Source organism: Corapipo altera, unplaced genomic scaffold, assembly GCF_003945725.1.
Source record: "Corapipo altera isolate COAL_440 unplaced genomic scaffold, ASM394572v1 65, whole genome shotgun sequence".
NCBI lineage: Eukaryota > Metazoa > Chordata > Aves > Passeriformes > Pipridae > Corapipo > Corapipo altera.
In genome coordinates this window covers 4,403,542-4,417,685 of record NW_020884891.1, presented here as the reverse complement: position 1 = coordinate 4,417,685, position 14,144 = coordinate 4,403,542, and the positions used below count along the sequence as shown (strand labels likewise).

General features: G+C 47.7%; 1 protein-coding gene across 2 annotated transcripts in view; it reads left to right on the top strand.

Annotated features, from left to right (window-relative positions):
• PCDH19 (protocadherin 19) overlaps positions 1–13,457 on the top strand; it is a 58,707-nt gene extending 45,250 nt beyond the window's left edge. For both annotated transcript variants that reach the window (XM_027645422.1, XM_027645421.1), the window contains exon 5: positions 8,662–13,457. In XM_027645422.1, coding sequence (XP_027501223.1) covers positions 8,662–9,251 — 590 coding nt within the window. In that variant the 3' untranslated portion in view covers positions 9,252–13,457. The remainder of the gene's footprint in view (positions 1–8,661) is intronic.
• The last annotated feature ends 687 nt before the right edge of the window (positions 13,458–14,144 follow it).

The window sequence follows — 14,144 nt, the reverse complement described above, 5'->3', positions numbered from 1 at the left end:
GATGCACTCACCACCCTAGGCCAGTATCTCATAGGGTACATCCCTGTGCTTCAGATGAAAAGATCCACCAGCATGGAAAACTCCCATGTTCATCTGAAAAAGTAGAGCACCAGGGAGGGCATAATGCTGTGCTCCAGGGTGGAGGCATGAGAGGTCAATGTCATGATGAGAGATGGCCAGTAACCAACATTTTGGTTTTCTAAAAAAAAAGGGGAAAAATTCCTTTGCTATCTCTTGACGATGGGGAACGCCCTATCGTGCTGGGAAGCCTTCCAGCTCCCTCCACTCTTCAGAGCTGCACACTTTTAGAAAGTACAAAGAGCTTCTCATAATGTTTTGCCTTGTGGGTACGTCTATGATTAATTCCGTGCAAGCATTACTGGTGCAATAACAATACTGGAGGTCCTAAAACTGAAAAAGGAAACACATTTGGCTCGTACTTCATACACAATCACTTACACTTAAGCTATTGATAGTTGATTGGGATCTGTAGACTGCTGGGCTGGTGCCACTGGGTTTCTGAACGCATTCAATAGCTGGAACAGACAGCGAGGCTGTAGGTTTTGGCAAGCTGTAGGTCTCATTAGTCAGGCTGACTGTATCTGACACGAGAGATTCCCATCCACCAAGATGAAGCTCACTTCCCTAGGCTTTGGCTGACATCCCAACAATATTTACATGAAGGACAACAGAGGATCAGTGTTAGATTAAGGCTCTGAGTTTCCAGTAGGCAGACAGTTAAATATTCTATTGAAATACTCTTTTGATTATTTAGATAATAATGAAGTTTATGCATGTCCTTGAGAAATCTGGGGAAAGGCAGTTGTTTTATGCTAAGCATGCAAAGATGTGTTTAATCTTGATAATAGGAGTAAATTATGTATCAGCATTTATAACCTCGTCTCCTTTATTTCTCACTTGTTGTGTGGAAGCACCAGAAATGTTGCAGGGAAGGGAGAGCTGTGCTGGGCGGGTGGCAGGAGGAGGGGCCAGGCAGCATCCCGCTCCTGCCGGTGCCCTGACCCTGTCATCCCTGCAGAGGGAGGATGAGTATGGGTTGTTCTGCTTCATCCTGGCCAGGGGAGGTGCTGGTTGCAGTAATATGTTCACCATGAGCCCCCCAGGCAGCAAATATCCACATGCCTGCAGTGAGGGCAGGGATGCTGCTCCGACAGGCTCTGGGCCAGGAACTGGCCCAGTACAAGCATCTGGGAATTGCTTCTTATCTTCCCCAACTGTAATTTCTGTTTTTTTGAATTTTTATCAGAATTTTTGAGTAACTATTTTCTGAGCAATGCCTAATTTTGAATAGGACAGAGTAATAATTCGATTTATTGCTGCCGTTGGAATGTGGCTGCCTGGCTGGTCCTGCATTACCCTGACAGAATATGTGAATTTGTTTCATCTTTGACAATAGCAGAGAACAGTAACCTTTGGATTAATTTGTTTTAGCGACTAAAGTCCCATTAAATGGAAGGCAGCTGGTGTCAAAGGCATAAACGGAAACAAAGTTTTGCTCCCAGTTGTGGGAAACATGTTTAAACAGACTAGAAATGTTTCCATCTCTGCAGGGTATAATATACTCAAATGGTTGCATTAACATGAAAAAGTATAAGAAAGAGTGTATTTAGGACAATCCCTCTGTATCCAGTGTTAATGAAATTGAATTCCAGTAATGAAGTCAAGGGGTTGTATTCTGCGCTCGTGCAGGCAGTGCAGTAGCTGCCATTAGCATTAATGGGAGCTGTGCTGATGAATTACGGAGCTGTAATGGTTCGAGATGGAAAAGGTCTGACAGAACCCAGAGTGCTCTCCTCTCCGAGGACTGGATCCTGCATCCCAACATCAGTTAGGATGCTAATGAGCCCTGTATGGAGGCATGAGTAGCAGAGTTTCAGAGGTGAAATCCCCGCCACTCAGGGGCCAGCATGAGCTCCACGGACCACTTAAGAATAGGATTAATTGGAGTTTAAATGGTGTGTTCCGCCAGTCTTCTGAAAGGGAATTAATTTTTCCTTGTGAATGAGGTGGGGATTGGCCTGCAGTCCCGGATAAAGGGGAGCAGCCAGCATTAAATTACATTCCAGCCCATAATACCTTCTGGGTCTGACTCTGCTGAAGTGCATGGCATGCCCACACACCAGCTTCTTTTGCTTCAGGTGATCACCCTCCTTCTCATAGCCGCCTTCTCATCCCAAAGGCATCAGTATGCCCAGGAAGGCATTTTTCTAGAGAAAATCCTTTGTGTCAAATCTATCCTTACCCTCTGGTGTGCAGCTGCCAGGCATCCAGGTCTGTTTGTTTGTCAGTCTCCATTCATAATACAGGGACCATTCTGCAGAAGAAAGAGAGTTATTAATTGTAATACAGAGCCGGAGAGGAGGTGAATGGGCCAACCCTTGGCTGGTGTAAATCAGTGGGAGTCCTCGGCGCTTCCTGGGAGTGATCTGTGTCTGCAACAGCTGGGAAGGAGCCTCCTCAGCTCTCCCTTGACCATTCCAGAAGTGCTGCCTGTTAGTAGCATTCAGCCATGGGTCCTTATCAGCAATTGCCCAATAAATTAATCTAATTCACATCTGTTGTTTCGTTAAAATAATTACAGTGCTTTGTCCAAGCACTGTTGACCTTCTGTGTCGGGACAGACAATCCAGGATTAAAAATAGAGCATTTTTAGCTTGCATAAATCCCAAATAATGGTGAAAGAGAGGAAAAGAAAGGCTCTTCGTTGCGGCAAAGAGCATTTGTCACTATTCCTGGTTATTAGTATCCTCCGAGCATTGTGCAAGGGAAGCCACGCCAGGATTGCATTGCTGCATTGACTGGAGATTTCTTATTAGGAAAGGCAAGGAAGGCTCTGTAAAGCCCATAGGTCAAAAATATAATACACTATTCCCCACCTCTTGTTTCCTGATATTATGCTATTAGAGGAGATAAGGAAGAGGTGCAGAGTCTTAATTTACAAGCAAATAATGAACCATGGCTGGGGACGGTTTGTATTTTGCTCAGGCTTATTATTTTATCTGGAGCGTAATGCAGTGGATCACTGCTCCTGAACCAGGAACAGACGCTCCTCTTGGAGCTGAGTGGAAGAGGGCTCTGTCAGAGTGCTGAGGGTGGTGGGTGCTGCACAGGGGCTGGGGGGGCACACCTTGTGCCTTGTGGCATACATCCTTGAAAAAGTGAAGGTGCTGGAGTTGAAAAGAAACCCCAAAGTAGCTGGATGAGGAGCGTTAAATAATGCAGTTGCACATTGTCCATGAAAGATGGCTAACCATGAGTAAACATCCACAGCAGTGTTTGATCCCTTCGTGTTTACTATTTATTCATGTTTATTATTCATAAATTCCGTCACAAATGTTGGGCCTGCACCCCAGTGAGACATTTGCATTTTATTTTAACTTTGATTCCCCCCCCCCCCCTCAGTTTCATGAACTGAGATTTAATGATTTGCTTTTCCACATCCCTCCCGTGCTGGGTCTCCCTGGTTCTCCTCTCCTTGTTTCAGGAAGAGATTTCTAACATGGAAAAGTGATATTTGAATAGATTCCCCTAAGGCAATCAATTTACTTCTAATTTGTCTGGAACTAAGCTTTTCTTTGTTGCAATGAGAAAGGATTGAAACTGCTGTAAAATTTATTAGCTTCCAGGAAGATTTTGAAATGAATTTTTTAATGATCGTGCTGTTTGCTGTACCCAGGAGCAGTGTCATCATGATTACAGTATAATCATACGGTTGCTGAAGAAACACTGAAATGTGGAGATAAAGCCAGGCTCCTGCACGAGGGTACCTGTGGTACCAGCCCAGGTACGGGCACTGTGCCTGGCACTGCCACAGGGCTGGGGATTTGGGCTGGGGCCACTCAGCACGATGCTCACCTATGTACCTGCTGCCCCATGCATGTCCCAGCAGACTCAGATTCTTCCAGTCACTCTTTTTTTTTTTCCTTATTTTTCATTTTCAAGCAACTCCTCTGCTCCTTTTCCTTGCTCCTCATGTAATAGCACAAATGAGCTCTACTTACTCACCTCAGCAAAGCTGCTCTGACATGGATTGGATTGAACTGAGCGGCTGTTTGAAAATGGAAACTCCAGGGACTATTGTCATTGCCCAAATTGCACCTTAGATTGTATAACAGCACATGTCATCTGGCCATTTATCAGGAATATTACATTCCCAGGCACTTGCACCTTGCTACGATTTAACTTTGTCTCTTTGGCCAGTGCTGCAATTCCACTGGAGATAATTCAATTGCTCTGAGAACTGAATGGGCACCTCACACACCCGCTCTGTGTTGTTCTGCTGCAGGTATGTGGGTGTTGAATAGGAGACTGGAAGACTTGTACACCCTGGACATTCCTTAATCCCTCTTTTTGATGAGGGGAGACCCTTCCTGTGTGGAGCTGAAGGCTCTGTTGCTTCACTGACCATCACATGACCTCTGCTGCTCCTCCTGGGCTCTGGCTCTCAGGCATCCATCCTGTCTCCCTGCTCTTCTGACCAAGAGCTTTCATAGTGGGATTGGGAAGGGCTGAGAGTCTTGACTGGGCAGTGGATTTTGTCTCTCCTACGTGGTCTTTCTGCAGCTGCTGGTTTTCGGCATCTTCTGCCTGGCTGGGACCCCCAGGCAGCACAGTCAAGGCTTGGGGCCGGCTGGGGCTGGTTTCTAGTTGCCTTTGTGCTGGTCCTCCAAGTTGCAAGTAGAAAAGCTTTGAAATCTGGAGCTCAATGTGGATTTTGCTTTGCTTGTTGAGGAGCATATTTATTCCAGAGGTGGCTGTAGGTTTTATATTATTTCATATTGGCTATGTGAGAGCTTATGTTTAGCAATGACACTTTTTTCCTGCCAAGTGTGACTTCAGGATAATGCTTACCTCTTGATGAAGATGCTTCTGCCAGTACGTTTTGTACCTGGGGAACATTTTGAAAGTGACCTCTGAAACAAGGTTCAGGATTTGTGCTGGGTGAGGGCAGACTGGCTGAAACAGGAACATTGCTGCTGCAGGACCTGCTCATCTTGCATACAGCCATCACCTGTGAATGACACCTGCGCTCAGGTGAGCTGCTCAGCATCTCTCCAGACCACCTGTTGCCACCAACTGGCAACAGGACTATCACCCCAGTGTGTGTGATGTCCTCAGCTCATTAGAAAGTCCAGCCCAGCTCAGGAAGGCTTGCACAGCCCTGGGCCATGGTGTTCCCCATCCCAGGGCTGTGGTGTTCCCCATGCTGTGGTGTTCCCCTTCCCCATGCTGTGATTACTCTTCCCCTGAGCCATGGTATTCTCCTTCCCCGTGCTGTGGTGTTCCCCTTTCCTGTGCTGTGGGGTTCCCCTTCCCCAGGCCACAGTGTTCCTCATCCCCAGCCCATGCCATTCAGTAGGTCTCTGCCAGCCTCGTTGGGTCTCACCCCACTCTACCCCTCTGTTGTTTCTCCCTCTCACCCAGCCCAGTCTGGCAGCAGTTTCACACCAGCTTGCTCAGCCCCCTGCCATCCACATGGAGGTGAAGAGCCACCTGTTTTGTCTGCCTGCCACTTATCATGTCATGCGTGTGCAGTACTTATTACCTGGGCTTCGCTCCTTGCATTAAGAACATTTTTTAAGTGCAGACAGTAACAGTCATATTGACTAGGTCAGATCTAGGGCTGTAAAAGAATTTCCTGTTGTCCTATTTCCGATTGTTAAAGTGGTAAAAAAAAAACCGACAGAGCAGTACAGTAATGTGAATGTGAACGTGAATGACTGTCCTGGGTGCTGTCAAGGCTGGGTGAGTCAGACTTGAGCTGCAAAGGGCAGCGCCAGGAGCGTGCCCGGTGGCTCCCTGCCTGTGTCTGCTTGGGGATGGAGGAGGATGTGAGGTAACAGCTCTGGGATCAGCCACTGGAGAAGCCCACACCCCACTACACATGCCTTCTTTGGACCTGGGATAGCAGAGGAGTGGTGTTCCTGTGTATCAACAGGGCTTGCTTGTGGCATAAAAGTAGTATTTTATATCAACTACAGGGGTAAGACAGTGATGGATGGGTAGCTGAAGATCTCCATTCTGCCATGGAGAAGAGGCTTCTCCTCAGGGCTCTGCTGCCAGGTCAGGGCTTCTCTGGGCAGCCTAGACACATGTTGTCCCCAAGAGCAGGATGGTTTCTGGCTGCAGGATGTGGTCTCAAGGCTGTGTAGTGGGGATAGAAGCAGAGTGACAGAATGTGCTGTAGAGCTACCTGTTGTCTCAGGTCTGTGGGTGATGGTGACTTCTGCCCCTCTGCCTGTCAACCCAGCCTCTTTCAGTCTTGTGAACATTCCCTTCCTAAAGTAAAAGATTGAAACACTATAATTTAATGTAATGCTTTTCAGCTCTTCTCCTCCCTGCATTTCAGCTGCTGCTGGTGTGAGTTCTGGTGTCCAAAGCTGATCACCTCCCTGGCAGATAGGCTCCAAACCAGGTCTTCAGTGAAACTGCTCTTAAAGCATGAGTCCCTTTCTAGGCTTTGAGTAGTATCCACTTGAAGTGATCAGGGGAGTCCTCCTATTGTTTTTAACTGTGAAATGTGCCAGCTTGGAATAAATGGATCAAGGCAAGACAAACCTGCCTGTGCTCTCTCTGGAGAGCGGTTTGCCTTGGCTGGATAGATTTGAGGCTGAGACGTGATGCTGGGTGAGAAAGGTGAGGAACAGCAGCTCCCCTGTGCCTTCCCACGCTGGACCAGCCAGCCCAGCTTGCTCCCAGATCTGGCCTTTCATGTTTGTGTAGAGACTGAAGTGATATGTGCTCCAGCAACGTGCCCAAGGTCACACAGCACAATAAATCAGTGTCTCATCAGGGATGAGAATCCAAGATATTTCTATAGCCCCTCCAGCCATCACCAAGTCCTCTGCTATCACAGCCAGAATACACAACTTTGTATGCCTGTGGCACCCTTTTGAAGTTAAGCTGTGGATAAATAGGGAGACAGCAACACTTTTTTGGTTTTTTTTCTTTCTATTTTGCTCAAGTACTTGAAATTAACAGAATCAAAGTATAAGATCATGGGCTTTTAGAGCTTGGTGCAGGTTGTTCTGTGTGCAGGGCTCAAGGCATCCTTCTCTCAAGCTGCTGTAAAGGCAGCTGCCAAAACCCAGACTTCCTCCCCTCCGCCCAGAGCCACGCTCCACGCCACTGTGTCACTGCTCTGATGTAGAGAAAAAGCCGATCTTTTACCCATAGATTTTTCAATTAATTGGCTTCTTCTCCTTTAAAAAAAAAAATCCTCTTTTGGTGTTATTTTTCTTTTTTTTTTTTTTTTCTGAGGTCTGCCTTTTACTCGTTTATTCTCTGTAAGTGTTAAGCTGCTCATATTTTGGTGCATTGTGTTATGTGCTGAGAATTTTTATCAGCCGCCCTAGTGCTCGAATGTGGTGGAAATACCAATGTGTCTGAGGAGCGGAGGTTATGCACACAGATGTACAGAGCATCAAAATGAACGTTTTGCAGACAGACGGGGAGGAAACCCAGGCTGAGTCTGCACCTTTGCCACCTTCGATCCATCAAACCGGCACCGACCAAGCGCGGTCTTGTATGGGTAACGGCATTAGTGCTTTAATGCTGCTTTGTGTGTGTGTAGGTTATGGTAGGAAGGAAGGTAGGTCTTTGCGTAGGGAAAGGTTGTGCTTTAAGAGGGCCAGCTGAAATTACAAGCTCTTATCAAATGAAGGAAAAGCCGAGACTGAAAAGCAGCCAGGATCCTGTAGTGTTCGGTGGGAGCCACGGTCGGATGCTCAGAAAAGGCTGGGGGTGGTGAAACTGCTGGATTTGATTTCCAGCTTTGCACTTGGCTGAGCCCGGCTGCTTCCTTGGGCCCCAGTTTGTCCATCTGTGATGTGGGGGTGAAGCTGTGCAGTCCCTTGGGGTCAGCCGGCAGCGTGGGAATGCATGCAAGCACCAGGCACAAGGGTTTGCACTTGCCTGGGAGCCCTTGGAGGGTCCTTGTAAAGGGTTAAACTACCACTCCATATTTCAGCACTGTAAAGTGGTGTTGGGACAGCCCCAAGTCAAGAGAATGGATCTTTATTGCTCTCGTATGAATAAACCCCCAGCACTGGGAATGACACATTTAATCTTCAGTGGAGTGGACAATCTTGGAGATTTATAAAGCCTCTGTTGTGTGGGAGGTCTGTGGGGATCAAGCAACAAGTTAAACCGCACATATACACCAGAACCAAAAAGCACCTCCCTTCCTCCCTTTTTCTTTTCCTCCCTCTGTTCCTTTCCCACCTCTGCAAAAAGTCAAGCTTAAATGTCACGTCAAACCGAGCTTAAAACATGGTGGCCTTTAACGCTGGTCACTAAACCCAGGAAGCACTGGCTCTGAGGGCTTGATACACAGACAGACCCGCTGTGATGGATTTGCTGCCGTCACTCCTTCCCCAGGTTTCTGGTCTGGTGGTGGCAGGGGACACACAACCTGTTGGAAATTGAACTCCAGTCTGTAGAGCAGCAAGAAATGGCAGTAAAATTCCTCCTCCAAGCCTGGCCTTAAAATCAGTTGCTGTTTGAGGTAGAACCACTGCTGTTTGGGGTAGGATCACCTCTCCTTGGGAGTGGGGGGATGCGCAGCATGGCTCAGTATGGTTGGCAGGCATCCCCAGCTGGGCTCCCCTCCTCACCATCCCTTGTGTTCTCCCCACGCAGATCAGAGCGAAGGATTTCACTGCCGGGAGGAGTGCCGCATCCTGGGCCACTCGGACAGGTGCTGGATGCCCCGTGGTGCCGTCCCCAGCCGCGCCAAGTCCCCCGAGCATGGGAGGAACGTCATCGCTCTCTCCATCGAGGCGACGGCGGTGGACGCGGAGCCTTACGCAGACTGCAGCACAAAAAGGACCTTCGCCACCTTCGGCAAGGAGGGCGGTGAGCCCGCGGCCGAGGAGCGGCTCGCCAACCCCAAAGGCAAAAGAACGGTGGACCCGCCCGCCTGCAGCCCCAAGGTGAGCGGCGCCGTCCGCGAGGCGGGCAACGGGTGCGAGGCCGTCAGCCCCGTCACCTCGCCCCTCCACCTGAAGAGCCCTTTGTCTGGCAAACCGGCGGCGCCCTACGGTGCCGGGCACTGTGCCAGCAACCGGGAACGGGAGCCCTTTGGGAACAGTGGCCCTTCCCGGCCAACGGAGGCAGAGCCCCGGGGGGCGGACAGCGAGAGCAGTGGGCAGGAGGGCAACCCGCTCCTGCAGGAACGCCGGGAAAAGGACTCGCCCGGCGCCCGGAGACTAAAGGACATCGTCCTCTGAGCAGCACCCGGCGACAGGAGGATGTGGATGAGGATGAGGATGAGGGACCGCACGACTCCCAGCGCAGATTGTTTTTATTGCTTACCAATGGTTCACAGATTGCTGTATTTAAAAGCTTTCCCTAAATGTATTGTTTATAAATGAAGCTATCGTTAATGTGACAATCCCACTTGTCTCGACAGGCGGCAGGGGTGTGCAGCCGGAGCGGAGTAGCCAGTGTTTTGCTTTGCCGGGAGGCGGCGGGTGGCGGGGGCAGAGGCGAGACACCCCCAGTCCTCAGGAGTGCTCGGTATCCCCTCCTTGGAGTTTATATATTTTTATATCTCAAAACAAAGATAAATTTCCATTCCCGGAAAAGAGTTGAGTGGCAAATTCCTTATTCGGACATCTTTAGTAACCACCCCGGCGGTTTTGTAGTCTGGACAAAGTAGCGGCTGTTTCTTATGTGTGACTGTTCAAAGTGACAGTCGGGTGAGTTTGAACATTCACCCAACGCAAGGTTGTTTGTATTTTAAGGTGTTGGTGTTTTGCTATGGACACCCCTGCAATTATGAATCCTTTTGCTGTCACATGCTTATCTGTACTATTATTGTATTTGATATTGCAAATTACTGTATGTCTAGTGATGGCAAAAGGCTTTCAGGCTTAAAAAAAAAGAATTAAAAAAAAAAAATCACAATCATTTTACTTAAACTTTGGGGAACCTGCGGTTTGCAGCCCCGGTGGAGCAAGCGCTTCTTCCAGCCCCCACCATTGCCTGCAGCCTCCCCTGGCTCTTGCAGGGCAGTGACAGGGCATTACGGGAAGATGTTTTGGGGAAAATCCTGCCTGGATTGCAATTGTCGGATGCACTGTGCTGAACTTTTTCCCTTATCCATTTCTTTAGCGTAATTTCAAGGCAATGCATGGAAAGTTTTTTTCCAGAAGTTGGTTGGTTTGGTTTTTTTCCAGTTCCCAGATTTAGATATCCCCCGTCTCCAATCATTTCCAAGTCAAAGAGATGGAATTATTTAAAAGATCTAAATTACCTTCTCAATTAGACACACACTTCCAAGTCAGCATTTCCCAGTCACAATTACGCCAAGTGTATGTCGGTATGTGTGTCATCATGGCATGGACTTTAGACTGTTCTGATTTCTTTCTATCCCTGCATCATAAATAAGTATGGAATGAGCAATAGTGATGTTAATTTAGGGGCAGACAGGTGATATGTAACAACGCTACTAATTCAATTAATGTGCCTTCTTAATGGAGAAAAAATTAAAGTAATTCATTATTTTTTCTCATAATTAAGGACTTTTTTTGTGTGGGTGCAAATTTACTCATATAAAATTGATTTAAAAATTGAGCTACTTTAATAGCCATTTTGTAGAAGGGAGAGAGGGAAGGGATTCCACAGCTCTCTGCTCTCTTGCAGTGATAATTCCTCAGTGAGGTATGAGTAAGGTAGGAGGATTTCAATTAGTGTATTATTATTTTTACTATTATTGTTAACCCTTCACTGAACAGATTTTTCCTACCCTAAATAATGTTTCCTAGAATTTAAAATTGATTATGAAAGGGAAAATATATAGCTCTTGCCAATGTTTGCTGTACCAGCAAGTTGAAATTAGTGGTTTCTAGAGAAAGAGTCTTTCTAGGTCTACATATCATGATAAAGTATTTGTTATTTTGATTTATTTAAATGAAAACAAGAAAACAATATCCAATCATTGTCACCCTCAAAATAAAATTAAACTCCAGCCATTTGTTTTTTTCAGGACAAATTGATCTCGGCTGAAGCCATAGCCAGTCCGAGACAGGTCCACAGTCAGCCTGTTCCCCCTGCCACTTGCTAGGTCCAGGAATTGGGAAAGAATCAACAAAAAACAGTCATCTAATGAAATTTGTTACACTTCCCTCACTGGTGTGATGACTACCTCATTCAGCTCCCATCCCACGTGTTAATGTGATGTCCTGCATCCCTCCAGAAAGCAAACCGGGTTTTTTTCCCTCATGTTCTGGATTCTGAGCCCATTTTTCAGGGATATGTTGTTTCTGTTCCTGCCGTGTTTCCTGCCTGTGTACCGTTACTGCTGTCATTTATTTCTGGTTTTTTTTTCCCCAAATGTGTTTTTTATTACAACACAAGCAAAGAAGAAAGGGGCTGGCTTGAGGCTGTTGGAGTAACTGGCTGTTCTATAACCATCAGGCTGGGTTTATTCTGATGTTACCTGGTTTTGTCAGCTCTGGGAGGTTTTCGGGGGGGGAAGCTTCTGCTGAAAGATAGAACCTGCGATGCCCCGTATGTCAGATGCTCTTGGCTTCACAGGGCAACAACCCCATGTGTCCCCATCGTCTGCCCTCTACCTCAGCCAGGATGGGACCCAACTGCCCCATCGTGGGATGGGGATAGGGGGTGTCCCCCCCTCATCATCCCCAGCTGCCTGGAAAAGCACCGGCCATTAATTTCTGCCGAGCGTTGCCCTCTGCCTGCGGAGCTGCCACCACCAGCCCAGCATTTTGGATGAAAAATAGATGCTAACTGAAAAGGAAGAGAGAAAAAAAAAGAAAAAATAGAAACATTTCTCTAATTTACCCAGAGGAAACGTTCCTTGCCACTCTGAATAAAAGCACAGCCGAGAAAGAATGTGAAATAATTCTCTATTAAAAGGGGGCATTAAAGAGGTCAGTAAACCCTTATGCCTCCAAGAAAATCGTTTAAACATCAGTTTTCTGGGCTGACCCAGGCTGCAGCAGGGGATGCTGAGCAAGGGGCCCTTCCTTGGTATGGCCTCCTTGTGCAGGGCTGAGGAGAGACCCAGGGAGTGGCCCCAGCTTTGCTGCCTTGGCCCTCTCCAGAATATTTTGGTACTCCTGTCACTGTCCCTCTGTGTCACTCGAGATGAGTTCAGGCTCCTGGGCAAATCGCAGTCTCTTGGTTTTTTTCCTAGTTGCATCAGAACTGGCCATGCAAAAAATGTTCCGAGCTGCAAGGGGGCGGGAAGGCTTTTTTGGGAGAGTTCCAGATGTAATTACTGTGCTTTTTAATAACTTAAACCTGTCCTCAGATTTGGTTTAGGAAAAATCACTGGGATCTGTTGGTTTCCTTCAGGCAAACTTGCTCTGCTCCCCTGTTTATCCAGGAGAGCAGCAGCCACCGACGATTCTCCCCCGAGCATGACGAGGACCCATCTGGAGCAGCCCTGGGGCTGGGGGCTGGGGGGCTGTACTCTTCCCTGCTCCCTGGGGAGCCCCTGGCTTTTCCCACCCTCGAAGCTCCAGGACTAAGCCAGGAGGAATGGTAGAGGGCTGGGAGGGATGACTGATGGCTGGAAAAATCCCCCTTGAGTACTGTCCTACTGAGGTTGTTGCTGTTCCCTGTTTGTTGTGAGCTGGAGGTGGCCTGTGGATCACACATTGTGCAGAAGTGAATTCCTTTCTTTTTTTAATTTTTTTTTTTTTTTTTTTTTTTTTACAAATAGGAAACAAGTTGCTTTTGTAAAAAACACACTTGTCTGATGGGTATGTTGAAATTATTCTTGGGGGAAAAAAAGAACTAATTATGAATGGAAAACACATTTGTCTGTCATTGGGGAAAATTGATGGTCTTGTTGCTACAGCTGCTTTTGCAGCTATGGGTAATCTCTGATCCAACCTGTGAGCTGCGGTACCCGCCGGGGAGAAGCCCAGCCGCCCCCGCTGCAAGCACTGCTGAGACGGAGCCTTCGCCGGCATCAGCTGATGTTCAGCTGATCTAAGCTGGGATAGAATCTCCAAACACACCTCATGGAACTGGCTCTCAGCAGCACACGCCTCCTTGCAGCCTGGCGAGGCCGGCGGTGGCTGGGCTGCCGCGGGACTGAGCGCGGTACGTCTCGTCATGGTGTCTCCGTTGCCGAGTATATGAAGAATAAATTGTTGTATATGCTGATATGTATGTTATGTACATTTTCACAGTGATTGAATCATTGTAAACAACAAAATGGAAAAAGGAAAAAAAAAAGAATCACCATTCTGTCTATTTTATGAAGATGATAAAGCAGCTTTATTAAATTATTACGATTCTGTTTCCAAATGGTGTACCTGCCACACTGGGATTTTTTCATCTGATGAGAACTTTGTTTTCCACCTAAATGTGATTTTCTTTTCTCTGCTTTGAGCATCTAATGCATTTTAGTATTAAAGCAATTATTGAATAAAATGGAAAGTAAGTGTTTGGTTAAATGTGCCTGAGTGGCTTTGCTTTGATGGGCTCCAGGTGCTGGTCCTGCAGAAGCAAGCACATGGCTGGGTGCCCTGGGTGCCACCCCAGCCCTGTCCCTGTCCCACAGCTGATCTGCTTTGGCACCCGAGAGGCTGCAAACCTCAGGCAGAACTTTCCTAGCCCTGAGGAGGGGTCATTACCATCCCCACAAGTGACCCACTGGGACAGGCAGGCTCTGAGTTCCAGAGTGTCAGAGCCCCTCTCCTCACCCCTGTGAAACTGGGCATGGTGCTGGTCCTTTGCACTGCCACTCCTCACCTTCAGGGGAAACACAACTATGACAGGGTTGAGCACAGGTAGGAAACACCTCCAAAACACACTTCTCCGCTGAGACATGGCAGAGGAGAAAAGACTTTTTCCTTAGTTTTTCAGGAGGGTGCTTTGGAGGCTGTGGCGAGATGGTGAGGAGCATCCACTGCCTCTGAATTAGCAGGCTGTTCATGGACCACTCTTACACATGGAGCATCTGAGCACTTTGTGGCTACAAGGCTAAATGTTCCCCCCCAATGGACTCTGCAGAGTCAGGGTGACACCAAGGTGGAACTGGAACAGAGCAGTGACATGAGAAGCCCCTTCCCTGGCTTGGGAAGATGCTTGAACTGTACAGCTGAGCATCACCCTGCATAGCTGTGGCACACAGGGAACAG